This window comes from Colius striatus, chromosome 6, assembly GCF_028858725.1.
Source record: "Colius striatus isolate bColStr4 chromosome 6, bColStr4.1.hap1, whole genome shotgun sequence".
NCBI lineage: Eukaryota > Metazoa > Chordata > Aves > Coliiformes > Coliidae > Colius > Colius striatus.
Window position 1 is genome coordinate 30,276,126 of NC_084764.1, and position 27,739 is coordinate 30,303,864.

A 27,739-nucleotide genomic window follows, 5' to 3' on the forward strand; every position below is an offset into this window, starting at 1 on the left:
GGGCCGGCGCGGCTGACGGCGGGAGCGGAGCCGGGAGGCCGCGGCGGGAGGGGAGGGGGCACGGAACGGCACGGCGGGAAGAGACCGCGGCGGCGCGAGCATGGAGATCGGCACCGAGATCAGCCGCAAGATCCGGGTGAGAAAGAAGCAGCCGGGTCGCTCCCTCTCCATCCGCGGCAAGGGCCTGACCCCGCTTGCGAGGGGCAGGCCCGGCCGATGGCTGAGGCGCCGGGCTCGCTCCGGCCTCCCCTCAGCCGCGGAGGTGGCGGGGGCGCTGCACCTCCCACCCCTTCCCCTGGCGGAAGGAAGCACCCGAGCGAATCCGCAGCCGGACCGGGGTTATGGGGAGCACACGTGGGTGGGCGGCTTTCGTTCCCGGGGCTCGCCGGGGAGGGGCACGGGCAGGAGAGTCTCTGTTTTGGGAAGCGGAGCCGGGACCCTGCCGTAGCCCAGAGGGCAGCTGTCACCGCTCGCCTCCAGAGCTGGAGTGTGCGCCCTGCAGCGGCGCAGGCCCGGAGCCGGAGACTGGCAGAGCGAGCAGCCGTTGCCGGGGGTTCTGGTGTAAGCCTCCGTTACTGTCAGGTCTTGTCAGCTGCTACCGCTCCGCAATTACAGTTCGAAAATCCTGGCGTTTGTTTTTGTTTTTACTTGGTGAGCCGGGAACGATCTTTTATCAAACTGTCCAGGATTCTTTTTCTTTGGACCATAGGTTTCAGTAGCCCGGATGGTCACTGCTTAAAAAAGGGACAGCAGGGACTCAGAGGTTGTTTGGTAGCAGCAGGAACTTGTATATAGAGAATGTGGTAGAGAGTGTGAGATTCCTGGCAGTTCGCAACTATTCTACTGCCAGTCCCTCACTGTCACAACCTTTTTATCATGAGTAGTGGAGAACAGTTAACAAGAAAAACTTTGCTAAGCCTCCCACCATGTTGCAGTTAGAAATACTTTGTTACTCCATCCCTTAAATGCTATTTCATTATTTTTTTAGGGTGCTATAAAAGGAAAGTTGCAGGAGCTGGGGGCTTACGTTGGTAAGTTTTATCATGTGTTTAGCAATCTTCTTTAGGTTCATTGTTGATAGGGAACAAGCAGCAAGTTAATGCAACAGCATATTTACTTATTATTACTTGTGCTACTGTATGGGAAAGCCTTAGGCATGAATTATCTGAAGTACTAGACTAGTATGAAAGAAAATACTTCACACAATATGTATAGTCTTAGCATTAGAGGAGGCAGTACATGGACAGGGATTTGTGAAGAACTAAAAGGAAATAACTAAGATGACAGTCTTTCATTTCAAGGAGAAAGGATGGCAAGGGATTTGAAGGAAAAACAAAGACTGATGTATCTGTGAATGTTTAAGTACATTTCTTTGATGCGTAAGTAGAAACATACAGAGCAACATCCTTGCAAATATAGCAGCAGTTACCTGTGACCACTCTGAGGTGGAGTCAGTCTTTCTTAGGTGTTGTTTCAATAGCCCTTTAAATTTAGGGTGAGGTATTTGTCAAAATTGGGAAAAAGGATATTATTGTAAGACAGAGATAGACAGACTGTTGTAGGAGGTGGAAAGGCCGTGTCACAAATCTGCAAAATACAAGAGCTTGACTGTTAAGGGGAAAACTAAGAGCTATATTAAGCTAATGTTGATGAAACATGTAACTGAATCTTAGAGGCAAGTTGATGTTTTATTTTGAATTGTCAGGAGACAGATATGAGCAGTGTGAATGTCTGTGATGTTTGGGGTTTTTTTTTCCCCTGAATCCAGGATTCAATGGATATTGCACTTAAGAGCCACTGTGTTTTACAGATGTTAGTAAGATAACGCAGTGTTCCGTTGGAAGCAGAATCCCCCAGTCCTGCAGCTGCCCTGTTGTCATCTGTAATACTTCCTGGATTTCAGATGAAGAAGAGGAATTGTGAGCATAGCTCATAGATCCCATGACTGCAGGACTAAGTTCAAAGTTTGCAGTTTAATCTTGAATAAATCGTATTTGCTATTTAAAAAGGTCCTTGTATTTATGGAATCAAAATATTGACTCCGTAGAAGAAAGTTACCAGTGAGCTGGCATTCTGAAGCAGCAGGTGCAAGGGGCCGTGTTTAGATTTTTTTCATTGCAAGATTGTCTTTTTTTTCACCATTTCAAAAGTTGTCTTTTTCAGTAACTCAGTTTTGGGTTTTTGTGATCATTCCAGGTTTCAATTTCACAGTCCTGGATTCTTTGCTTGCTTTTTCCTGCATTTCTAAAAAAAAAAACCCACCAAAATCTCTTATCTCTAATGTCTTCCTTATGAGGAAAGACTGCGGGAACTGGGGCTGTGTAGTCTGGAGAAGACTGAGGGGGGGATCTCATTAATATTTACAGATATCTAAATGGTGGATATCAGGAGGTTGGAGCATCGCTTTTTCCTATTGTATCTAGCAACAGGACAAGGGATAATGGGAAGAAGCTGGAACACAATACATTTAAACATAAGGAAAAACTATTTCACTGTTGAGGTGAGGAAGCCCTGGCACAGGCTGCCCAGGGAGGGTGTGGAGTCTCCTTCCTGGAGGTCTTCAAAACCCATCTGGACGCATTCCTCTGTGACCTGATCAAGGTGGACCTGCCTTGGCTGGGGGGATTGGACTGGATGATATCTAAATGTCTCTTCCAACCTCTACCATTCCATGGTATCACAATGCTGGTAGAATATTAGTAATCCTTGATCCCAACCATGGCTGGCTATTTTTTCTCTGTTTTTCTTTTATTTCTGTTTCCTGTATTCCTGAAGGCAGTTCCCAAGATCATCATACAATGTCTGCCCTTTCTTGTTAGTCAGCTTCTGAATGTTATCACCAAGCCTGACTTCCCTTGGCATCTTTTTTTGTTTTAAACCATTGTTTCCAAATTTCTGTCATTTTCCAGGTTTCTTTTCTTGAGTATTTTGGACAGCGTTTCAAGTAATTTTTTTTCAAAAAGTCTCTATTTCTACTGTAGGTGACTGGTAAAAATCAATTCTTCCTCCTTCTGGTTACTATGAACAAGTACCGTGCTTTTTTTTCTTTCCAAATCTGCTAGTTCTTTTGAAAAGTATTCTAAAAAACTTATTTGTTATGTAGAACTTACTAAGGAAAAATTCATGTCTGTAACACAAAATATAGTTAAATATTCATCAGCCATCAAAATTTTCAGAAGCCTGTAGGTTTGCATACCATATAAGTTGGTGTAAGCCAATTCAGTCACTGAGAGGAGCAGTTTTCTTTCTCTCTTTCCTTCTTCTGTTGTGTTGTTGTAGGTAATTCCACTAATTTGTATTTTGACCTGGACTACCTATTTATGTTATATAAATATATAGGTGTATGTTTTCTTACTTTATTGTATGTTAAATGACCTGAGGAGATGATCAGGTCTAAAGGTAGTTTGGCCAAAAAATAAAATGAATTCCTAATTTCTAGATCTGAGTATCCACCCATCTTGTGCAAATTGCAGTTTACATTTTAAAAAAACCAAAACAACACAACAAACCAAAAAGTTAGAGTTGAAGCCAGGAATGTGTCACGTTGGAACACTTGAGTAACGACAGGGCAGTGCGGGTGCAATGTATGAATGTTAATTCTGGTCTAAGGTACAGATAAATTATTTACAGGGTACATAGAGAAGTGTAGAAGAAAGGCAAGTCCTTTGATTTGTATATTGATTTATATTGAAGATTTTAAATTTTTTAGATCTTTTTAATGTTGTGTGCAGACTTGAGGGAATGTGTGCATCTGTATTAGTGCCTTAGTTCATATTCACACTTTGAAGTGGATTTCCTGACTGTCTTCACTTAAATGTTTTTATGTTCATGTCATGGAGTGGTATTGGAGACCATGAAGTGCTTGATTAAACTAAACTGAATTATGGACTCAAGAAGCATATGTAATGCCCTCAAGCAAAAAATGCACATCCAGTCCTTCAGAGTAGATGAGAGCTAGGCCAAAGAAAAAACCAAACACCAACTTCCCCAAACATTTAATGTAGTAATGTCATATTCTGAGCACTTTCCTATCCATTTGATGAGTAGACATCCCTTGTGTAGCAGTCCAGCAAGGGAAGGGATTTCTTGTTAAGTTGCATATATTAGGGAGTTAGAGACTCAGACTCTTGGGGTTGCAGGGTTGGGTTTTTTTTTAGATGGCAAATGTAATAGTTTTGATTTGTTCAATGCACCCGGCAGAAAGGGATACTCTGTATCTCTTTGTAATGAAAGGAAATTTGACAAGGATAAGGTGTTATATTTAGTAATATTTTAAATGGCGAAAATTGTAGATGGTTGTTAGTGTTCAAGGACGAGGATATAGGCAACAGAGTGAGAGGCTTTCTTTTATCTTGTCCCTTTTGTATTTGATTTATTCTCTTTTTAAATACTTTGATCTTATCTTCAGCTTACGCTCTCGTGGAGTTGTTGATCTTTTATTCCTCACTCATAGCTGAAACTTGTATTGAACTTTAGAAGCAATGGAAGTCTTGTTGATTTGCTGACTTTTCCTCTGCCTGCAGAGTCTTTGTAGTAAAACTGGAAAAAAAAAAAAGCTGGTTACGTGTTTAAGGATGTTTACTATGTCTTTTATAATTTATTATACTTTAAACCAACATATTTCTCTTTCTATTAGATGAAGAGCTCCCTGATTATATTATGGTTATGGTGGCTAATAAGAAGAGTCAAGAACAGATGACAGAAGACCTTTCCCTTTTCCTTGGAAACAATACTGTCAGATTTACTGTCTGGTATGTTCATAAGCTACTTGTCACACTTCTTATCAATAATCAGGACTGCTTTCTAGAAGTGAAACCTTAGAATTTAAGAGTTTCTTATCTTCCTATTTTGTAATTTACATTAATCAAAGCTTTTACTTTGCAAGTCTGATAGGTAAATCACCTTTGTCTGCCAACAGTTAGGCTGTTGCAGTGATAATTAAGTGACAACGGACTGAAAGACTTATATTCTTTATTTGCTCATAAGTTCAGTTTTTCAAGTGAAGTGTGAAATGCTCAAGTAAGTGAAGGCCATATGTTGGCTAAAATAAATTATTCCTGCAAAAGCCACAGTGAGCATGAGAGTGTTATTCACTGCAGTTAGATGCTTTTATGCTAACAGTGCTTCAGATTGCTGTCGTGCATGGGAATTACTATATGAGGACAGATGAGCAGTGGATCTAATTCTGTATCCAGTCTTTAACAAGGCTTAGCACCAAATGCCTAGGTTTTCCCACCTCTCAGGATGTTTGTTTACTACCACCACCCAGCTCTGCAAAACAACAGTAGAACTCATGAATTATTATGAGCAGAACAAATTAGCAGCAGATGAACTCTTTAATCTTGAGAGGGGATTGGTTTATGCTATGCTGCATGACAGCCATTATATTTCTCATGCATTTTCCATTACTGTATGTGGCTTACAGTATAAACCTGTAATTAACTCCATATTTCGAAGTATCCAAACAGATATTTCACTCCAGAGATTTTTCTTGTTTTCAGAGTTGTGTATTTTTTCAAGTTAATCTTATTTCTGAGTTTCTAATCTAACATAGTTTTATGGAATGTTAATTTGTTTTCTATAGATTAGAGGCATACTACTTTTTTCTGCTTTTTTAATTTGCTTCCCTTGAAATTTTCATACTAACTGGGTACATTCATTTCCAATATTTCTTCTCTGTGGTTAGTCAAGTTCCTCTTTATTTGGTTAGGAGCTTTTACATTTAAATAGCAGAGAGGAACATTTTAGAGGTTGTGCATGTTATGAAACCATAAACATTGGCAAAAAGTGGAAAAATAATTCCAGCTATTCCAATTCACTGTATTAATCATAGAATCATGTGATTTAAACTGATGGATTTCCATATGACAATGTTACTTTTATGGACATAATGTGAGTTTGCTCTTTGAGTTTTCAATTTTTTTCCCAGCATTTGTCAAAAATACAAGAAAGGAGTGCAATGAAGCACACACCTCTTTTTTTAAAAGTACATAGGCATTTATGTCCTTTATTCCCTCTTGCAGTCTGCCTAGGCAAAACTTCAGGGTTTCACTGTTTCAGTAAGTCAGGCAGTTGTCTTTCTCAGAGTAGTTGGAGTCAGAGTCAGAATTAGTCAGACAAATTAGTGAGGTTTACAAGTTGATGAGAGTAACAGCAGTACTGGGATTTGGACTGAATCCTGATATACAGTAAGAAATAACATAATAGTTAGCAAAGAGCAATTTTATGAAACGGATTGATTCTGAAACTAAAACTTTATTGAAAAAATAATAAAGAGAGAAAGCAAATTTCATCAGGGAAAAGAAATCAAGATTATCTTTTTTACATATGTTTAGAACTGAGTATCAATTATATGTAGATATTACACCTCCTGCTGGTTTTGACACCTACTTAAATTCCAAATATAACGAGTCTTTTCATCTCAATTCAGTATCCATTTTTGCTTATTAATACAAATTCAACATCAGAGTGCTTTATCAGATCATGAAGCAAGTATTTCTTGAAAGAATGATGAAACCAAGATGAAACCTATGCACTAAGCTTTAAGAGGACTGCTGGAAGAAACATTAAATGATGTTACATTTGGGAGTTTTACGTGGTTTTATTTCCTCCACAGACAGCCCAGAATGTTTGCATTCTTGAACACTGGGACCCTAGCTAAATCCAATACTCAACAAGGTCTACCTTCCTTGATTTATCTTTGTGGCGGGTAATTTGGGGTCATCTGTCAAAAGTTTCACAGCAATTCTGTGACAGTCCTGGCAATCCTACAGGTTGGCCAACACTTCTTACTCTGAACCAAGTGTCAGGTCACAGTTATCCAGAGGTCAGTGTGAAAGCCAATATGAGTCAGCAGAGCTCAGTTCACAACTTTTAAGAGTGATCTAGTGAAAACTCACAAGGAAGTGAGCATAAGCCTTCCTTATACTCGTATGCAGTCTTACTTTTCCCAATTTTCAGTATGCTTTTGTTTCTTAACTCTTTTCTAATTGTCTAAATTATGGAGCTGCCCATCATCAGGTTTGAATTCCAATTAGGACATATTTAAGTGTTGGGATTTTTTTCTTCGTTCCCACTGTAATGTATGTTTATATTTGAGCAGCTTTACTATTTTACAGCCTTTTTCTTTTCTGTATTGCTTTAGCTTGGTGCCTTTTTCACAGGCAGATGGCAAATTTGGTACCTTGCTGAAAGGTTTTTGCACATCAACGTGTCTGAAAGTATTGTTGATAATATACAAAGTGTGCTAGGAGAATCCCGAGTATGTTAAGTGCAGTTAAATGTATATTGTGTAGGTTTGTATTTAGAATTACTTTTAACTCTGCTGCATAATTAAAGATATGAAGTAAAATTTTCAGCTATACTTAGGCTTCTCCCTTAGATTTTTTTGAATCCCTCCTGTTGAAGGTAGTTGATTGTAGTGAAAGAATGGAAAGTACTAGGTTTACTTGTGTCAACCAACTGAATGTCAGTAGTATGCAATCAGTACTCTATCTGCATACATGAAGACTCAATGGAGGCAAGATACTTAGAGCCTCTCTTTTGAAGTACAACTTACGTCAGTTGATGGAAAGTGATGTCTTAGATAAATGTGATGCTTGTTATAGGGGAGAAAAGGCAGTTGGTTTCTGAAAGATCGTTATTGGGGTTGGACTAGATGGTCTTTCAAGGTCCCTTCCAACCCTTAAGAATCTGAGGTTCTGTGACTCTGAATATAAGTTAAAGTTCTTTTTGACCTTTTTTTCCTATTGCTTCTTTTCCTGTCCCTTTTCTGTTTCAGGCTCCATGGTGTTTTGGATAAGCTGCGATCTGTGACTACTGGTAAGTAAGGAAATTAATTTTATCTTTTCTGTGTAGTGTTCCACGTCTAATGGGTTTCAAGAAAGACGTTAGCTGACAGGTTTGTTAATTTTCATTTTTTAATTAATTTTAATTTTTGTTTTGTTTGGAGAGCATGTCTTTTGGATCCTTACTTTTTAGGAAGTTACTTCGTATTTTGATATGAATTTATTTCTGAGTCCAAAGTTTATTTCTGTGCATTTCTTGATGATGTGTTCAACAGAAACATCTTTCAGCTTGCTGTGTTTTCAGTGTAGAACAATGTCTTGTTTGCAGTTTCTGAAATATGTTTACTGCAAAACCTGTATTACTGTGCTTTGATTTAAAAATGAAAAGTACCTGTCTCCACAGAACCAACTAGTGTAAAATCTTCAGAATCCAGTATCTTTGAGAGCAACGTTCCTTCCAGCAAAAGCAGTTCATGTGTGAGTGATGAGAGGAAGTGTGAGGAGACCTTGCCACCTCTTGCAGTTTCCAGCACTCGGACTGAAAGAAACGACTCCAGAGTTTCAACTAGCTCACAGGAGCAAAGGAATGCTGCTTCACGGTAAAGCTTCTGGTTCCTTACATGTAGAGCACTGGAACAGACTGCCCAGTGGGTTGTTGAGTCTCCTCTGAGGACATTCAAAACTCGCCTGGATGAGTTCGTGTGTGACCTACTCTAGGTGGTCCTGCTCTGGCAGGGTGGTTGGACTAGATGATCTTTCAAGGTCCCTTTCAACCCTTAAGATTCTGTGATTCTGTGTAACATTAGTTGTGTGACCGCAATAGCCATTCTGAAGAGCACAGGTAGTTTTGAGTGTTGAACAGTATTGAACAGTAAAATGTTGCTACAATTCATGGCATAAAAACCATTATATCAGGAAAGAATTTCCATTTCTTTAAGCAACAGATGATCTTAGATTAATCAAAGTAAAAACAGTGGTCAGCGTGTTAGATTTGTATAAGCAGTAGAACGTGCCTGATTCTTCCCCCGCTGGCTTTGTTTAAAAGATAGTCCTTAATTTCCAAAACTCCTGTTTGCAGAATAGTTAATAGTTGGCCGTTTCTTATTTCATCAGGCAGTCTTGTGAAGATGGTCCTGCATCCCGCTTAACATCTGCAGTCAAGCCTTTGAGGGAATTGTCACCTTCAGAAGCTGTGATTGACATTAAACCTGAACCAGATGACCTAATTGATGAAGACCTAAACTTCGTGCAGGAGAACCCTTTGTCACGGAAGAAACCCATAGTAACTGTAACTTATGGTTCTTCTCGTCCTTCCGCTGAAATCTACCGACCACCAGCTAGCAGGAGTGCTGATGGCAATATACATGTGCACAGATTGTCACAACAGGGCAACTTACAGGGGAACTGGCAGTTAGACACACAAAGCTGCAGGTCTTTGGAAACAGGCCAGCTGAGCAATCCAGGAGCATTTGTCAGCTTAGCAGAAAGTTACAGACCCACCTCCAAACTTAGTGCTGATAAAGTAGGCAGTGAGGTTAGTATAATCTAAACTTGCACTACTTTGCACTTGCTGGGAACTTAAAATACTATGTACATTTCCAGTAAAATCTCAACCTTAGAGAAACTGAAGGCCACCTGTGATCGATAGCAGGAGGTTTGGGATTTTATTCTTTGGGTCCGTGGATAAGAAAAGATTGCTTAGTTTAACATCAGCAGCTGCCAGGCTGCTGCATCTGAGAGTTAATTAGCTTGTACACATTGATACCACGTTGAGTTGGACCAATGGGCAGCACATTATGATTCACAAGATGAATCAGAAATAATAGTTTTGATGGGACAGCATGATCTTCTGTAAGTGCTGGGTGAATCTCCAGCTTTACACAGTTCTGTCAATCAGTATTTTTAGAATGGTGTTTCTTCATACCTGTGCTAGATTTATGTTAGTCTGTAAGCCTGGTTATGTTCCTTATTGGGATTATTATTATTATATTGTTTAGAAACTTGGCATTGAAGAATTCCTTGGCATGACTGTTGTACAAGGACAAACTAAAAGGTGATTGCTGCCCTATGTACTTTGGAGGCCAGACTAAGCCAGGCAGGGTGATAGTCCTAGCTGATAGTTTTAAGACTAACCACATGAATCAGTTAAGAACCCTTTGTGAGAGGGATGAAGGTTGCTATGGCTGCTAATGTTACAAAGGAGGAATGATACATACCCTGTATTCCAAGTGCATCTGTTACTGCTTATATAGTTCTGTCTTTGCTAGCACTTAGTTCTGTATAAAGGACAACATATTTTATTTGGAAATCTAGAGTGCCTTAAAGATACATGCTGATGTCTTTGTTTTTTAAGGTGAAAAAGTGAGAAGGACAATATAGTGGTTTGTTTAAGGCTGTACATAAGTCACTGGTGATTTAAGGCTGTACCTAAGTCACTGAGGAATGACAGTTGCCTCTCCTTGAAAATGTTAGAAAAAGGTCTTGGAATAATTTTCTTCTATTGCTATTTCATGAATAATGTCCATGAGTGGCTTATTGCAGGAGCATTTCTTAGAACTGTGGACCTTTGCTGTATTCTTAGAGAAGTTACTGTGTTTTGAGAACATTTAAAAAAGCCATTTCTTTAGGTATTGGGTATTTTACTGTATGAGTCTTCTGTATGAGCATAGTCCAGGTCCATTTATTACGCTGTTTCTTTCTCCTTGGAGGATACAGGATCATTTAAAGGGTCCTGTGTGCAAACCTGTCATCCAGATGCCTCATTGCACCCCTGTGTAGTTCAATGCTGAATGATGGTTCCTACAGGAATTACTGACGTTTGCTTTCTCCTATGCTTTCACCCAGCCTAGTATTTAAATCTGTCACTACGTGCTCAGTGGTGGTGGTGAGGGCCTGTGTCAGAATGGGGACCTTGCAATGCCTAAATTGGACCATCCTGGCTCTGCACAGCTGTTAGTGTCCTTTGGAGTATGTCAGCTTCCTAGAAATTAATCCTTACACTAACCTGAACTTAGAGTTGACACAGAGAAGAAATTAATTCATACTGATTTCACTTTTCTGTGTCAGACATTGAACAACTGCATCTTGAAGGGTCTTTTCCACGAGTTTCTGTGGAAAACCCTGCTTTTTCTGTAGATGTTGGATAAATTGCCTGTACTTCAGGCTTTTTATTTCTCCTTTTCTAAATGTTATTTACAGTTACATTTTTAATGAGATGTTTTTGTGTAAATGTGTCTGATTTTCATCTTCTCTAGTGCTGTCACTTGTTTCTGCAGATACTCGTGCAACTTGAATGGAAGTTCTCCATCTTCTGGCACTAGGCAGAATTGCAATATGTTCTTTGCTGACTTATTAATACGTGTTTTGTGCTACATGAATTGTTCTGTCTGCTCTGTTGGTTGTAGGAAGAAAGCTCCAGGAAGAGACGATTGCCTGTTGTAAGCTCAGTGGTCAGAGTAAAAAAGTTCTGTAATGATGGGGAGGATGAAGAGGAGGAGGAAGACTACGGATTGCGAACAGGAAGCATCTCCAGCAGTGTCTCTGTACCTGCAAAGCCGGAAAGAAGGTACATAAGATTCTGTGTGGCTGCGAGAATGCATTTCATGAACAGCATTTTGAGTTTGGAAGTTGCGGAAGATGGTTTGTGCTTTTGAAAACTGACAGACAAAATTCAGTATTTCTTGTACTGTCTCACAACTCTGTGGGTGAGATGCCTGCTTATACCACCCTTTCTCCTCTGATTTTAGAACTTGTTTTTATTACTGTGCATAAGTTGCAATGGAGTTTGAAATTTTACACTGTTTGGGCAAAGTTTACTGGCAAAAGAACATTAATGTTGGCATGTTTCAGACAAGGTATTTGATACGGTAACATAATCATAGAATCATAGAATGGTAGGGCTTGGAAGGGACCTTTAGAGATCATCTGGTCCAACCCCTCTGCCGAAGCAGATCGACCTAGATCAGGTCACACAGGAACGTGTCCAGGCGGTTTTGAAAATCTCCAGAGAAGGAGACTCCACAACGCCCCTGGCAGCCTGTGCCAGGGCTCCCTCACCTGAACAGTAAAATAGCTTTTCCTTATGTTTAAGTGGAACTTTTTGTGTTCCAGGTTCATCCCATTACCCCTTGTTCTGTTAATAGATAAAATACAAAAACGTGATGCCCCAACCTCCTGACATCCACCATTTAGATACCTGTAAATATTAATGAGATATTAATATTAATTAAATATTAATATTTAACGAGTTCCATTGTTTTGCTTTTATGTTGGGAGTAGTTCTCAAACATCAGTTGTTCTTTAGGTGGTTTTAGCTTTTCTAAAGACTTGAAAGATTTTCCCTTGTTTTCTGCTCCTTAATTCTGTCTGAATGTCTTCAGTTAAAGTACATCACTGGTTTGTATCTGTTTTCAACAATAAGAGGAAGAACATTGAAACTAGGGAAGAAGTAGTTTTACTGATCTACAGTACTAGCTTGTATAAGATTTGTTTTAAGCTAATAAGCTTTACTGAATTTACAGACTTCTTTTTCAGAGCTGTATTGAGAACAAATACATTTGATATTTGATAATATGTATGAATGAGGGAACAGAATTGTCAGGTCTTTGTGGTTTCAGACCACCTTGGAGAAGAGTTGTACATTATTGTAATCTGTATGTAAAAGTAGCTGCAAGATGCACAGAAGTTTTTGTAAACTTTTAAAAGTAGATATATTTTAATTAAAAATGAAATTATTGATTAAAAAAATTATAATTGAAAAAGAAACAATTTCTCTTCAACACCACAGTACATTTGTCTGATTTAAACTTTTTTATTGTTGATATTCAAGGGTAATCAGGTTTGGTTGGTTTTTTTTACAACTAATATGTTTTTGATAGTCTATTTTCATCTGGATCTTACTCCCTGGGGCAGCTGCATAATTACTAGTGCCAACAGAAATGTAGCAACAGGCAAATGAAGGGCAGAGATGAGAGAAAGTGAATGGCAGTTTGTGCTTCTCAGATGCAGCATGGGTTTTCAGCAACTTAAGCTGAGAAGTGAAATCACCTCTGAACTCCCATTTTTGAGAGCATTTTGTGGATCTCATCCACTCAGAGGATATATTAACAAGCTGAAAAAATAAAGAAAAAGTGATTTTAGATTATGATTTCTATCAGTATTTTGCATAACTCTGTCAACCTGATGAAATAGCTGTGTTTAACATGGATACAGTTGCTGTTGTAATTCATGTACAATTAATTATCATTTTTCTCTCCCATAGACCTTCGTTGCCACCTTCAAAACAGGCCAATAAGAATTTAATACTGAAAGCAATCTCTGAAGCACAGGAATCAGTTACGAAAACCACCAATTATTCCAATGGTAATGAGCATGATGAAGTATTCTGAAGTTGATAGTGTCCAAGGAGAAAGTGTTCAGAATTAGCGGGTTGTTTGAGCTATTTGGGCATCTTTTTTTTTTTTTGCTTTCTGCACTCTCCTCCTTTCTGAGAGGGAAGAAGAAAAAAGGCAAACAGCAAAAAAAAAAAAAGCTAAATGCACTGGATATGTGTGATGTGAAAAATAACAAGTAACATACAAGTTGTTGTATCAGCCTATATTGTCTTTAAACAGTGAGGCTGCAGTTTTAGTTTAGTGGTTTTAGGTTTTGAGTTGCAGTTGACAAAGCAGCTGAGCAGTTGCCTGTGTGTAGGCAGCCAGTGCTCCTAGCTAGGAGAGACTTCTGCTGAAGGAGGGCAAATTCTGCTGTTACTTTGTGTGCTTTCATTTCATTGGGTGTTAATGAAGCCAGTGTTGTCAGCAGGAAGCATTGCATGTTGCCAGGGAAGATGCATTCACTAAACTACCCAAACCGTGACTTTTATGCCATCTGGAGCAGGGCTGAAAGCTATCCAAAATCTCCAGCCTGCTGTCTCTCAAAAATCTGCAAACTAACTGCAAGAAACAGATCTTTCTGCATTATGATATTTATAAAATGTTCATTGAGAACTCCTTGCCTGTATTATTGTAGTTACTTGTATTTTCAGGGTTGCACAGGTGCTGATCTGGAGGCATGAGATATGGGTGTTTTCTGTGTTCAAAGGCTCTTGACTTGGAGGAGACATCTGTGCATGGGATATAGAGCGATTGTATTAGAGTTACTTTAACAGCACATGTAAAAATAGTATTGTTGTGTGATTGGGTTCTATGCAAGTGCTTTACCATTATTTCTTTAAATGAAGTTCCACAGAAGCAGACTGTTCCAGTTGCACCAAGAACTCGCATTAGCCCAGAAGAATCTCAGTTAGAAGTAATCCACGTGCAAAACAGACTGCCTGCTCTGAGTTCCCAGCTGCAAGCAGAAGAGCCAAAGGAGCAGACAGTTGAAGTAGTTCAAGGTAATCTCATAATATTCTTTAAAAAATTGTACCAAGGAATGTTGTTTTACAACAGGCTGAGCAGAGAAAATATGGTTTTAGTTTTTAAGTCAGCATCAAAAGTTGCATGTAAAAATGCCCTGAAAACCAGGAAGCTTTCCAATGCAGGGCTGTGAGATAGATATATATGTATACACACACAGGCACAGATAACCTCAGAGGAATTCACTAGCGAGTAAAGGTTGGTGTGGCATATCACTGGAGAGTCATTTTGCATAAGCAGATGTATCCATTTATGCTGGGATAACCTCTCTTTTCCCCATCCTTTGCATTTTTTCCATCAATGTCTTGTAGAGGTAATTCTGTCGTGAAGCTTATGTGAGGAAGTTAAGATTCTCTAAATTTGGAATAAGTGCAGCATGTGAAGCATTGGAAGATTCTTTTTGACATGTTGTTACTACATAAATAGTTGCAACGTTTTAATTTTCTTGTGTAAATATCAGAGTACTAAATTTGCTGTTACAGGACAGCTGATTCCAGGATAACTGTGTGAACAGTAGGCTTCGTTTTTACTTGTGTTATCCGACTCCTGAAGGAAAATGGCGTAGCATTCAAAGGCAATCAAAGTATCTTTTCAGCATGATTGTCTTACAAAGAAAAATGTGTGTGTCTGTGTAAGTTACAAGGAATTGTAGATGTAAGGTGATGGAGAAACAGTTCTGTAAGAAGTTCTTTATTCTTGCTAAATATTTAGATATTTAGATTGTTGAAGAAAATTGAGTTTAAGGTCTTTGTTACATCAGCTCAAGGTCTTTGTTACGGAATGGTCAGCATTTGTTACTGGAAAAAAAATTTCTTCAGTCTCTTACTGCTCATATAAATGTATTTGTGTCCTGGTTTAGGCCCATCAGGGAACAAAAGACCACGATTAGCCTCAAGTACTAAAGACCTGAGGATTGCCAAAGGACAGGGAGAGCTTAATTGCCACTTAAGGTCCAGGACAAAACAGACCAGGCTACTCAGCTTGGGGAAGAAAACAGAAAATAATTTAATGTAATAGTAACTAAAGCATAACCATAAACCCCAAAAAACATAACCAACACAAAACAACACAGAGTGGTACAACAATGAACAGTCAGACCAGCCCTTTAAGACCACCTTCTCCCCACCCCTCCCCTCTTCCTGGGCTCAGAGCCCTGATCCCAGTGTTTTTACCTCCTCTCCCCCAAACGGCTCAGGGGGGCAGGCAGTGGGGGTTTCAGCCAGTCTGTTCCTGATCACTTCTGCCATTTGTCCCTCCTCAGGACAGGTGGGCTCCACACCAGTTCTCCCTGCAGGTCCGTGGGGTACCTCACACGCACGGCAGCCCTGCACGGGCCGCTCTGATGTGCATTTATGCCAAAGGCTGCAGCTCCTCTCTGCCTCTCGTGTGGGGCTGCTCTGCGGCGTGCAGGCTCTCCAACATGGCCTGCGCCGTGGCCATCTCCCCACACAGTCCCCCACCCGTCCTGGCTCACTCACCTGGAGCTGCTGGTGGCTCTCAGTCCTGCCATTGCCCTGCATGGGTTGCAGGAGTACAGCTGCATTCTCACCGTGGCTTGCAGAGGGGTCTCTGGTCTGGTGCTCCTCCTTCTCTGACTGTGGGGTCCACATGGTCACCTCCATCTTGTATCACTCTTACACCTCCTGCCAAGCACTTCAAATTCCCATCCCTAAATAGTGATGGCAGAGACACCAGACTGGCCCAGCCAGGCCAGAGGTGGGTCTGAACCCAGGAGCCAGGGAAGAGTCCAAAAACTTTACCGGGTCTTTACTGCATCCCGCTCCCCCTGTTACCAGGCAAAAGCTGCTCTTTGCTAAACCATGACAATTTGGAATCTTTCTGCTAATATAAAATAGTTGAAATTGTATCTCCAAAGTATATAAGAAGCTTTATCAGTCTTTGAACAGAAAAGATGCTAAATAGTTTTGCTCTTCTGCCATTGCCATGGAAATGACAATTAGGTTAGGAAACCTGCAGAAAGCAAACTAAATTTTTTTCAAACCTTAAGTCAAACACAGAACAGTGTTAGACTGATTCTTTTCACCTCTTAAGAAGACCATAAAGTAGTCCCTTGGAGTTAGCTGCTTCCCTCTGTCTGTGCTCTGTGAATAGTCAATACTCCAACAAATGGGGAGGAAGAATTTGTCCTTTGTAAGCTGTTGTACTCACAGACCCAGTTTGTACTGAGCAGTGGTTGTAGGAAAGTCTAAAGTTTTCCAGTGTTTAGATTTTGACACACCATCTAGCTGGAGAAAACTGTTTCTGAAACAATGAGAAAGGGGTTCATAACAAGGAAAATACCCTTTTTTTAATAGAAATGTGGAGTTTTTTCTTTGGGTTTTTGTTGTGGGCATTTCTTAAATCAGTGGGATTAGAATGGTATGCTTCAGGTCTTTAACCTATAGTTTCATTTTGGCTGCAGTAAAATAAACATGCTTCTAATTACTGGGGTTTTTTTTAGGAGCTGAACAAAAGGAGCTCTCGACTCGGCTCCAGATTGATCCTGTGGTTGAAGATACCTTGCAAGTGACTCAAGGTTCGCCTTGTGATCTTTTATTTTCAAATTGAACACTGCTGATCAATGACTGTTAAAACATGCCTTCCATTAATTATATTGATTTGTAGTATTTTCTAGTTTCTATATATCTAAGGAATAAAAGTGTTATGTTATTAGGTGTTCATAGCCTGAGAGACTTTGGGGATGCGTGGACTCCCTTCAGTGCTGTTTCAGCACAGCCATTCCAGTAAAAAAGTTTCCTAATCTGGCTTCATAAGGCCTGTGGCTCCTGTTGATCTATTGCTGTGGGACTAGCCAGGAAGTAAAAATCTTTTCTGGAAGCTACTAGTAAGAAATCAAACAAAGATAAAATCAGCTTATTGGCCAGGTAAATTCATATACGAAAATATTACTGTACATTAAGAGTACAGCTACAGCCTGATTTTTCTCTTTTGTATGTAATTTTTCTCCCAATTCAGATTACTATGATGCAGAATCTATGGTCCACACGGATACCAGGTCATTTATCCTGAAGAAGCCCAAGTTATCTGAGGAAATAATTCCACAGAATCAGCAACTGGGGAAGAGGGCTACAGAGGCAATCCGGATACTCTCAGGACGTCTAATACAGACACGGTAACGAGTTCTTTCTTTTAGGGCTGTTAGTAGTGAGAGTACTTGTTTGTATCTTAGATGGAATCACTGAATGGGGGGGGTGCCTTGGTGACAGAGGATGCCGAGAAGGCAGAGCTGCTGAATGCCTTCTTTGCTTCAGTCTTCGCTGCTAAAACTGGCCCTTGGGATAGTGCTGTACAATAGTCTGGAGAATGGGAGACCTTCCCTTGGTGGATGAGGATGGAGTTAGAGAACTCTTGGGCAGGCTTAACACCCATAAATCACAGAATCACAGGATCTGAAGGGCTGGAAGGGACCTTGAATGCAGCCATGAGTGCTGAGGGAGCTGGCTGTTATTGCTAAGCCACTCTCCATCATGTTTGAACAATCATGAAGCACAGGTGAGCTGCCTGAAGACTGGAGAAAGGCCAATGTCACTCCTGTCTACAAAAAGGCCAGAAAGAGGATGCAGGAAACTACAGGCCAGTCAGCCTCACCTCCATCCCTGGAAAGGTGATTGAACAGCTCATCCTGGATGTCATACCTAAACACAAAGGGTGGTTATCAGGGGGAGTCAACATGGATTCACCAAGAAGAAATCCTGTTTGACCACCCTGACAGCCTTCTATGAGTGCATAACTGGCTGACTAGATGAGGGGAGAGCAGTAGATGTCATCTACCTTGACTTCAGCAAGGCTTTTGACACTGTCTCCCATAACATCCTCATCAGAAAGCTCAGACAGTGTGGCTTGGATGAGTGGACAGTGAGGTGGATTGAGAGCTGGCTGAATGACAGAGCCCCAGAGGGTGGTGATCAATGGCATAGAATCGAGTTGGAGGCCTATGGCCAGTGGAGTTCCTCAGGGATTGATTCTGGGGCCAGTCTTGTTCAACATCTGCATCAACAACCTGGATGAGGGGACAGAGTGTACCCTCAGCAAGTTTCCTGATGACATCAAACGGGGAGGACTGGCTGATTCCCCAGAGGCTGTGCTGCCATTCAGCAGGATCTCAATTGGCTGGAGAGTTGGGCAGAGAGGAACCTCATGAGGTTCAACAAGGACGAGTGCAGAGTCCTGTGTCTGGGAAGGAACAGCCCCATGCACGAGTACAGGCTGGGGACTGACCTGCTGGAGAGCAGCTCTGCAGAGACCTGGGAGTGCTGGTGGACAGCAAGAGGGAAAGGGAACTTCTGACAAGCGTCCAGCACAGGCCATCAAGATGATCAGAGGACTGGAGCATCTTCTTTATGAGGAGAGGCTGCAGGAATTGGGTCTGTTCAGACTGGAGAAGAGGAGACTGAGGAGGGTTCTCATGAATACTTACGAGGTCCCTCCTTTTAAATACTTACAAGTATTTTAAAGGGGTATGTCAAAAGAATAGGGTGGCACTTTTTTTTTTTCCAGTGACAGGACAAGGGGTAATGGAAAAAAGCTGGAACACAAGAAGTTCCACTTAAACATCTTGTTCAGGTGAGGGAGCCCTGGCACAGGCTGCTCAAAGAGGTTGTGGACTCTCCTTCTCTGGAGATTTTCAAACCCACCAGGACACGTTCCTGTGTGACCTGGTTGAGGGGAACCTGCTTGAGCAGGGGACTGGACCAGATGATCCCTAGAGGTCCCTTCCAACCCTTACCATTCAGTGATTCTATGATTCAGCTGTGGTTGTGCTTTGTCATTCCAGTTAGGATCTGTAGTATTGTGGAAAATGGACTAAAAAGCAGAGGAAAAATAACAGAGGCAAAAAGCCTCCAAGAACCCCTTCTAAAAGAAATTAATTCCCAGGGTCAACTGTAGCTTGATTCATGTCTTTGGTTTTTCAGAAAGAAGGAAGAAGAACTGAAAAGTACTGGGTTTTTTTGTCATAGCTGTTCTGATTTCTGAAATCTTAGTTTTACTTAGTTTTAAGTTATTACTTGAACGTGACTTGCTTAAATTGCCTTTAGTTTCATACCTGTTTCACTCCAAGATGACATTTCCTAAGAAATCTCTTTCACCGCAGTATAGAGTGTGGTGAATCCTGAGCTCCCAGTGCTGAAGGGAGACCAGCACATTCTGCATGCAGGTGGCCTAGTACCCAAATCTAACAAAGAGTTAAGTGACACGTGGGACAAGTGATTTCAGGCTCCTTGCTCAGAGAAGTTTAAAGTTCATGGCAGCTTCAAATGATGTATTGTGAATGTGTTTTCATTTCCCCAGGGGAACAAGGGCTAGTGCATGGTAATTTTCCAAACTTGTTAAAGTCCTTGATAGTTCCTGCTACCAAAGAGCTTCGTCTCTTGTCTGTCAGAGTGAAAAACTACTTTGTACAATGTGATATGCTTTATCCTGTGGGCTGCTGTGGTTGAGAAACTGATAATGGGTTTTTTTTCATGAGTGACTTTAAACAGCCTATGTTAATTAAAAATAAAACCAACAATGAATAAACCAACCCAAAAGGATGACCTTGCAGTGTCACAGTTGAAAACTGACTGTGCTACAGGAGAGTGGTGAATTTTGCATGTGGATAGGTCAATTTCTGACTGTTTGAGCTTGAAAGTTCTGGCTTGTGGTGGCTTTAGTGTGTTGTTTATCTTAAAAGCATTCTACACTATAATTGGTTTTAGCCTAACTTCACAGATCACCACTGTTTGTCAAAGACAAGAACACTATAGTGGGTTTCCAAATATTTGGAATCACACACCATTCAGGAAATCCCTGGGGTGAAATGAGTAAGACAGTGGAAGATTGGAGAAAATATGTCCATCCTCTGTTTTTTATACTCCCTCTTTTATGCACATTGACTACTGTCAGGTACAGGGTGCTGGGCTAGACTGATGTTTCTGTCAGGCTGAGCATGAAAGTTCTTAGTGTCAGTATTTTGATTCTCTCTTCCTCACTCTAAAAATCGTTACACCCACTGTTTCATAATGCCCTGTTCAGTATTTTTGAGGAGGCACCTGTTTTGTGTGTTAAAAGGTTTGTGATTCCAAGAATGGTGTTTAGCCTTGCTCTTGTTGTCTCAAACGAGTAAGTTCCTCAAAAGATGAATCACTTTGCTTTATTTAACTCTGTAAGTGAGCTTTCAGATCTGTTGAGCAGAATGACACGTACCTGCCAGATTCTCTGCCGTATGCCACTTCAAGCTGTATTTCTTACTAGTGCTTCAGGGAGGCTGGAGGGCAAACTGTTATTGGATTATATTATTAGTAGCATTAAAAGAAAGTTTGTTACTGTGTGGCTCTTCCTAGATTAACTTGCACTATTCTTGGCTACTAGTTCATCTCACTTTTACTCAAAACTCTGGAGTCAGAAAATTTTTACTACATGTCTTTGTTTGATAGAGACCAACTTGCCCAGCCAGAGAAGCCTGCTAGTCCCAAGTTCATCGTGACACTGGATGGTGTTCCCAGTCCACCAGGATACCTTTCTGATCAAGAAGAGGAAGATATTTGTATAACAGAAGGATTAAAGCCAGGTGCCCAAAATATGTGTCCCAGCAAAGGATTAAAAGGCCTCCGAGCACAGCAGATGCAGATTGTGACCAGGCAGCTGGAGAGCTGTGATGGTAAGTGTGCTTCCCGGTGGGACCTGACCTCACTGTGGTGGTGTGACTGTGCATAGAGCCCTTAGCTCTGTCAGTCTTAAGAAATCAGAGTGATGGTATCTGTACTTCAAATTAGAACATTCTTCAGGAAAATGAAACGAGGTAGTTCAGGGAAGCTGTACCTTTAGAAGTCTTTATCTTGATAAACTAGAGCAATAAGGCACAGAGGCAGATCTCCGGTATGGGAGATGAAATGTTGTGGTTTTGTGATGAATGGTTTGTCACACTTTGAATTTTAAAAAATACACAATTTGCTATTAATCTTAATATTTCTGTCCAGATTTGTGATATCAAAAGGGGCCTTTTAAGTATAAAAGTATACTGTAGAGATAGGTTGCTAGAAAAAGCAGATTTTAGTCTTATATTATTTTAACATGATCTATTCAGGATACTCTTTGACTAATGTGGGAAATTGTTTGCTGAAGTCTATTTTTGAACGGTTTAGAATGCTGAAATGGGCTGAAATGGTGATGAAAAATTCAGAGGATATTGTTTTGCCATAGGTTGATTGAAAATTTGCTTTAAGTTCCTGGTTGATAATAAACTAACCATGAGCCAGCAATGTGCCCTTGTGGCTGAGAAGGCCAATGACGTTCTGGGATGCATCAAGAAGAGTGTGGCCAACAAGTCAAGGGAGGTTCTGCTCCCTCTACTCTGCCCTGGTGAGGCCTCATGTGGAGTCCTGTGTCCAGTTCTGGGCTCCCCAGCTCAAGAAAGACAGGGAACTGCTGGAGAGAGGCCAGTGCACGGCCACCAAGATGATCAGGGGACTGAAGCATCATCCTTACGAGGAAAGGCTGTGGGAACTGGAGCTGTTTAGTCTGGAGAAAAAGAGACTGAGGGGAGATCTCATTAATATTTACAAATATCTAAATGGTGGGTGTCAGGAGGTTGGGGCAGCACTTTTTTCTGTTGTATCTAGCGACAGGAGAAGGGGTAATGAGTAAGGAGATGAAGCCGGAACACAAAAAGTTCTGCTTAAACATAAGAAAAAACTATTTCACTGTTCAGATGAGGGAGCCCTGGCACAGGCTGCCCAGAGAGGGTGTGGAGGCTCCTTCTAGGGAAGTTTTCAAAACCTGCCTGGACACATTCCAGTGTGACTTGACCTTTAGCAAGGGGGTTGGACTAGATGATCTCTAAAGGGTCCCTTCCAACCCTACTGTTCTATGATTCTAAGAAAAGACTTTTATTTTCAATAGTAGCAATGCATCCAAGTTTTCTGAACTAAATATAGTATTTCATGCTGTACAGAGAACTTAAATGTCACGGATCCAGCTGTAAATGTGTAAGGCAATTATGAGAGAATCAGAGGGCAGAAGCAAGAGATCTTTCAAGTCCATGTCTTCCCAGTCCCACTGGCTGCAGAAGTACTAATGTGGATTGGGCAGCCTTAAAGAAGAAAGGAGTGTTATGTATCTGTTGGCACATATTTACTAGTATGGTGAAGTACATTAGAGTACTACCTTTGCACAGTTGTGCTTTTACTCATATAGCCTCTTTCATGCTCCTTATCAGAGCTCGCTGGTACAGGAGAGCATTTCAGGCCTATCTGTGTTCAGGATGTTAATTGGCCATGTTAGCCAGGCGTGACACGGGGCAACTGTCATTGGCACAGGGTCAGCGTGGACGTGCCCAGTACAGCAGTGTGGGTTTAGGGTAGGATCCCTGTCCCTGGCTTTGGGGCATAAGAAGGCAGAAATGAGGCTGAGGGCAGAATGAAGCTGGAGCAAGGGTGTCACTAGTGGGGTTAGAGAGGTGAGTCCAGCAATCCTGGCAAGCTTTGGAAAGGCAAAGGTTTAGGCAGATTTGGGAAAATAAGACAACATTGAAAGCTGTGCTTCATTGCCTGAAAACAGAATGAGGGTTTAGAAATAATGTTAAATAGGTGAAAATCAACAGTCCCAGGTTCCCGTAGGAGTAGTGAAGGCACTGAACCTATGGGGGTATGGAATGTCTGAAATGATTTTTGGATTGGGGTCTGGGTTCAGGGGACTGAAGTGGAAGTGGCGTCTGTCCAAGGAAATGACATGAAAGTGGTTCCTGTTCAGTGTGAGTCCCCCCCTGCTAAAAAATCACATCTCATCACCGTAAACAAACATTTTTCATCTCCTGGAATAATTTTCTAGAGCTAAAAATATCTTGGAGAAAGGAAATAACACGTGGCTCAGCAGAACAGTCATAGCTAAGGTTCAGTTAAAGAATCTTTGTCTTGTCTGATCAAGGTCTGGTCTATTTGACTTTCAGTTTGGATTTCTGAAGAAAATCAATTTATTTTGCTTGTAAACAGTGCAAGTTTGATCTTCTATGACCAAAAGGCAGCTGTCAGTCCAATATTATAACTTCTTTCACTTTCTGGTTTTGCAAGTTCTCACCAGGCAATATGTTTGTACAGGAATTTTTACTGTCACCACATTTTGTGGTTAATTGTGGCTTATCAAGATACTGAGTCAAAAGGAGAGGGAGACGAGGAAATACTGTGGATGTCAGTTACACTGTATTGGGTGCTCCACATTGCATATAGAATCATAAAGTTCCCAGCTTGGGGTTTTTTTCCTTTTATCTTTCCTTCCCAGTGGATATGGAGCAGTTAAACGTGCTGCAAAAACAGGAGAAGGTGCTGGAGCGCTGCAAGTACTGGCCTGCCTGTAAAAACGGAGATGAGTGTGTGTACCACCACCCCACGCTGCCTTGCAAGTGAGTAGTGCAAAGCTCATCCACCTGACCTGTTACATGTATTTGGTGCTACAAATTTCCTTTCTGTGTTAGTCATTATTTTTGCCTATGTTGGGGTACCATTACATCATTCCTTTGTTTGAAAGCCAAGGCTGTCAAGTGTGTGCTGGACCTTTTGCTTTCTCTTCCACAAGCAGCAACAGTCCAGAAGAATCACTTCTGTTTTGAGATGAACATTACTGGATTGGGGACCTTCAATTACTCAGACACTTGAAATTTGGTTTAAGATCTGACATAACTAAGTTGGAAATAGCACTTTCCCTTCAGAGAGCAGGCAGTGTCGCAGCTGCACCTCTGCCCACCTGCCCTGTGCTGGAGCAGCCGCCATGTGTCTGCAGGTCCTGATGCAGTTCTGCTTTTCTGTGGCCTTCTGGCTTTCCTGTGCAACAGTTGCTTGGGGATTTTGCTCTGGGTATGGGCTTATGGCTCAATCTCTTTGCCCTCAGAGTTTTTCCTAACTGCAAGTTTGCCGACAAGTGCTTGTTCATCCATCCAAACTGTAAATATGATGCAAAGTGCACCAAGCCAGACTGTCCTTACACTCACGCCAGTCGACGAAGCCCCCATCCAACTCCCAAACCAGGTGAGCACCTTTTGTTTTCTGACTTTTAAATGATTTTGCTTGATTTGGCTGAATTTTCTTTCAACTCTTAATGCTGAGTGAATAATTAAACAGTAAAAACTGTTATCAGAAAAGTCTCACGACGCTCTTGCGCAAGAGCCTTCTGTGAGGCCAAGGCAATGACCTGTGCAGGCAGTCCATGCTGCTGGAGGGATTAGCCAGCACAGCAGTTTTACTCAAATTTATTTGTTAAATCGGATGCATATTGTACCAAGAGCTTGTGACACAAACGGAAAACAAAACAGGGGTTTTTGCCTTTGTATGAACAGGTTTTTCCTGTAAGGACCCTGTAGGTAACTTGATGTAGCGATGAGATGACTTTCAGGGATGTTACCCAGTGAAGGCAATAGCTGTGTTTGGATTACAGGTTGGTATTCCTGAGCTGTTGAACAGTGCTAAGATAGAAAGAGTGCCTCTGCTCCCCTGAAGCTGGGATTTGTCCCAGCTGGAAGTGGTTTTGTCCTTAGTCACAGTAGGATGCAGTTTCGTTGCATTACCAGAAGGCAGAGTACTATGTGCTTTTCTTCTGAGCCATTTCACAGAACCACAGAATCTTTAGGGTTGGAAGAGATCATCTCAAAAGATCATCTAGTCCAACCCCCCTGCCAGAGCAGGACCACCTAGAGTAGGTCACCCACGAACTTGTCCAGGTGGGTTTTGAATGTCTCCAGAGAAGGAGAATCCGCAACCCATCTGGGCAGCCTGTGCCAGTGCTCCCTCACCATCACAGTGAAGAAATTTTTCCTTGTGGTTTTTTGGAACCTCTTATGTTCCAGCTTATATACATTGTCCCTTGTCCTATCATTGGACATCACAGAGAACAGCCTGGCTCCATCCTCCTGACAGTCACCCTTTACATATTTGTAAACATTAATGAGATCACTCCTCAGTCTCCTCCAAGCTGAAGAGCCCCAGCTCCCTCAGCCTTTCACCATAAGGGACATGTGCCACTCCATCATCTTGGTTGGCCTGTGCTGAACTCTCTCCAGCAGCTCCTGTCCTTGAGCTGAGGGGCCCTGAACTGGACCCAATATTCCAGATGTGGTCTCATGAGGGCAGAGCAGAGCTGGGGGAGAACCTCTCTCGAACTACTGCCCACAGCCCTTGTAATACACCCCAGGATGCCATTGGCCTTCTTGGCCACAAGGGCACATTGCTGGTTCATGCTCATCCTGCTGCCCACCAGGACCCCCAGGTCCCTTTCCCCTATACCACTCTGTGCCTGTGCCCTTCAGTGTGGTCAGCTTAAGCTCCAGCAGGTGTTGCTGTTCTCACAATCAAACATCTGAATGGCTCTGCTTCAATGTGTTGGAAGCGTTGTCAGGCCCATGGTACCTTCTGCCCTGAAATGGTGAAGAACTGAGCCTACTGATTACCTGAGGATCTTGTTCCACACCAGGATGAGATCCACAGAGTGCATCATGTGATATGCTTCCCATATTTCTTGCAGAACTTTGGCATATTATAGACTGTGTTGTCCTGCAGGAGGATTGATACTTTCAAGTTTGTGTGGAATGATACTAAAAAAGCAGTTTATTCTGATCCAGGCTCATCTCCTGTTCCTTTCTTTTCCCCTGTTAGCACCACTGCCCACACCATCTATATCCTCTACTAGTCCGCTGTGCAAGTTTTTTCCTGCTTGTAAGAAAATGGAATGTCCGTTTTACCACCCAAAAGTAAGAATTCTCTCTTCCTTTCCTGTCTAGAAAGATAGTTGAAGTATGTTTCTTTGGGTTAGGAAATGTCACTGGCAGTTCACACTTTGTGCTTTTTCTTTTCACACTTTAACTGTAGCTCAGCCACAGAAAATGCAACAACAGTGACTTCAAGAATTTGGAAAGTTACATTTTTAAATAATCGTTCCTGCCAGATGCTTCTGGAGTGTTTCAGACAGGCAGGCAGCCCCTGCACTCGTCCCAGCCCTGCCCAGGCAGGCTGCTGCGGGCAGAGGAGGAGGATGTCTTGTTGCTTATATGCAAGGAACACATTTCAGACTGTTGACTCTTAGTTCAGCTGTGCTGCAATGTACAAAAACATTAAAGATTGCCGAGTTATCCTGCAGAGTATCAGCATCACTGAAATAGTGCAAGAGGTTGCAGCTGGTTTACTTCTGTGGCTGAGTGTCCCTTCCTGTGCTCGCTGCAGTCACGCCCTGACGCTGCTGATGGGCAGTGGCCCCCCAGGACAGTGCCCAGACAGGGGCAGGAGCTGCTCTGCCTTTCCTCAGTTCTGGGTGTGCTGCTGCTGTTTGTGCACAGAGTGATTGAAATTGAACTCTGGAACCCTTAAAGGCCTGTCAGGGCAGTTGTGGAACATCTAACCCTGAATTAATGAATGCTTTCCTAAAGGGAGTTCCTTCCATACCAGGGCTGCAGTGAGTGCAGTAGGCCAGGGAGGGGGTGGCTCAGATACCCGTGGGGCAGGTGTGCTGGGGGGGGTGGTGTGGGCAGGAGCTGGGTGATCCTGGGCAGGCTCCTCTGAGCCACTCTGGGCGTTAGCATTGCAGGTTTAACACCCAGTGCACAAGGCCTGACTGCACCTTCTACCACCCGACCATTGCGGTACCGCCGCGCCACGCCTTGAAGTGGACTCGGACTCAAACCAGGTGAGACGCAGACTCCTGGGTACGTTTCTCATGGTTAGGTTTAGCGTGTATTTTGTGACTTCTGGGAGTTAAACTCCCATTGGTGACATGACTAATGCGTGTGTGATGAACAGTTCTCTGTAGGGTTTGGTTTTAGTTGGCATGAGCCGATGTGATGCAACACTGAAACCCTGCCCTGCAGCTAGGACAGGGCAGAGTCCCTGCCGTCCTGACCTGGACATGTTGTTTTATTTGAATAAAACTGAAAACCCAGCATCAGCTGTCTTCTACTCTTGTTTTATCTGTGTCAAAGCTGTCTTTTACACAAAAGTTTGAACTGTTTCTCAAGAGTGTTTCTGGCTGAACAGCTCCTTCCTGTCATCCATGACTTGAGAAACTGGGAGCAAACTTCCCAAAGCTGCAGTCACTGACCCATCTTAAAGGCCAGGTCACATGAGCTTTCTACTCCTCCCTACCTCACCTGCCAAACTAAATCGTTACAGGGGCAGGATGCAAATCAGTTCTCAGATCATTTTTAGAGAGGATTGCTACTTACATGTTTTCCTCTTTCCCCTCAGTGAATGATGATACCACGGGGCCAGGCCTTTGCCTCCTTTGGACAGCAGCACCGAGGAAGCTGAACGACCAGGGCAGGGCATGGGAGAAAAAGTCATGCATTTGGAGCTTTTAATATACATTGTTTTCATAAAATGAGGTTGATTGCATACTTGAAATGTCTCTAATTTTCCAAGTTTGTAAGTCTCAGCAATTTTACATTTTTTTTTACACTCTAAGAAGAAAATGTCTGTGTAAGAGAAGTTTTACTTTCAATTCCATTAAAAACTCTCAAAGCACAGTTCATGTTCTATTGGGGGAAAGGTTCTTGCTTAAGAGCAGGTGTGTTGTGTGTTGTCA

General features: G+C 41.9%; 1 protein-coding gene across 4 annotated transcripts; it reads left to right on the forward strand.

Moving 5' to 3' along the window:
• Positions 1 to 27,739, forward strand: ZC3H14 (zinc finger CCCH-type containing 14). 4 transcript variants are annotated; one of them, XM_061998265.1, is made up of 17 exons: positions 1 to 136; positions 989 to 1,031; positions 4,637 to 4,751; positions 7,781 to 7,821; positions 8,191 to 8,386; positions 8,901 to 9,321; positions 11,192 to 11,352; positions 13,048 to 13,148; positions 14,008 to 14,163; positions 16,647 to 16,721; positions 17,162 to 17,318; positions 20,620 to 20,843; positions 23,459 to 23,579; positions 24,065 to 24,201; positions 25,822 to 25,916; positions 26,739 to 26,845; positions 27,403 to 27,739. In XM_061998265.1, exons 1-17 carry the CDS (start codon positions 101 to 103, stop codon positions 27,407 to 27,409), a joined length of 2,193 nt encoding a protein of 730 aa, XP_061854249.1. In that variant the 5' UTR covers positions 1 to 100; the 3' UTR covers positions 27,410 to 27,739. The 4 variants fall into 4 exon arrangements, with proteins under 4 accessions (XP_061854249.1, XP_061854252.1, XP_061854253.1 ...); XM_061998268.1 differs by having other exon boundaries at positions 8,901 to 9,075; positions 27,403 to 27,738; XM_061998269.1 differs by having other exon boundaries at positions 8,901 to 9,069; positions 27,403 to 27,738.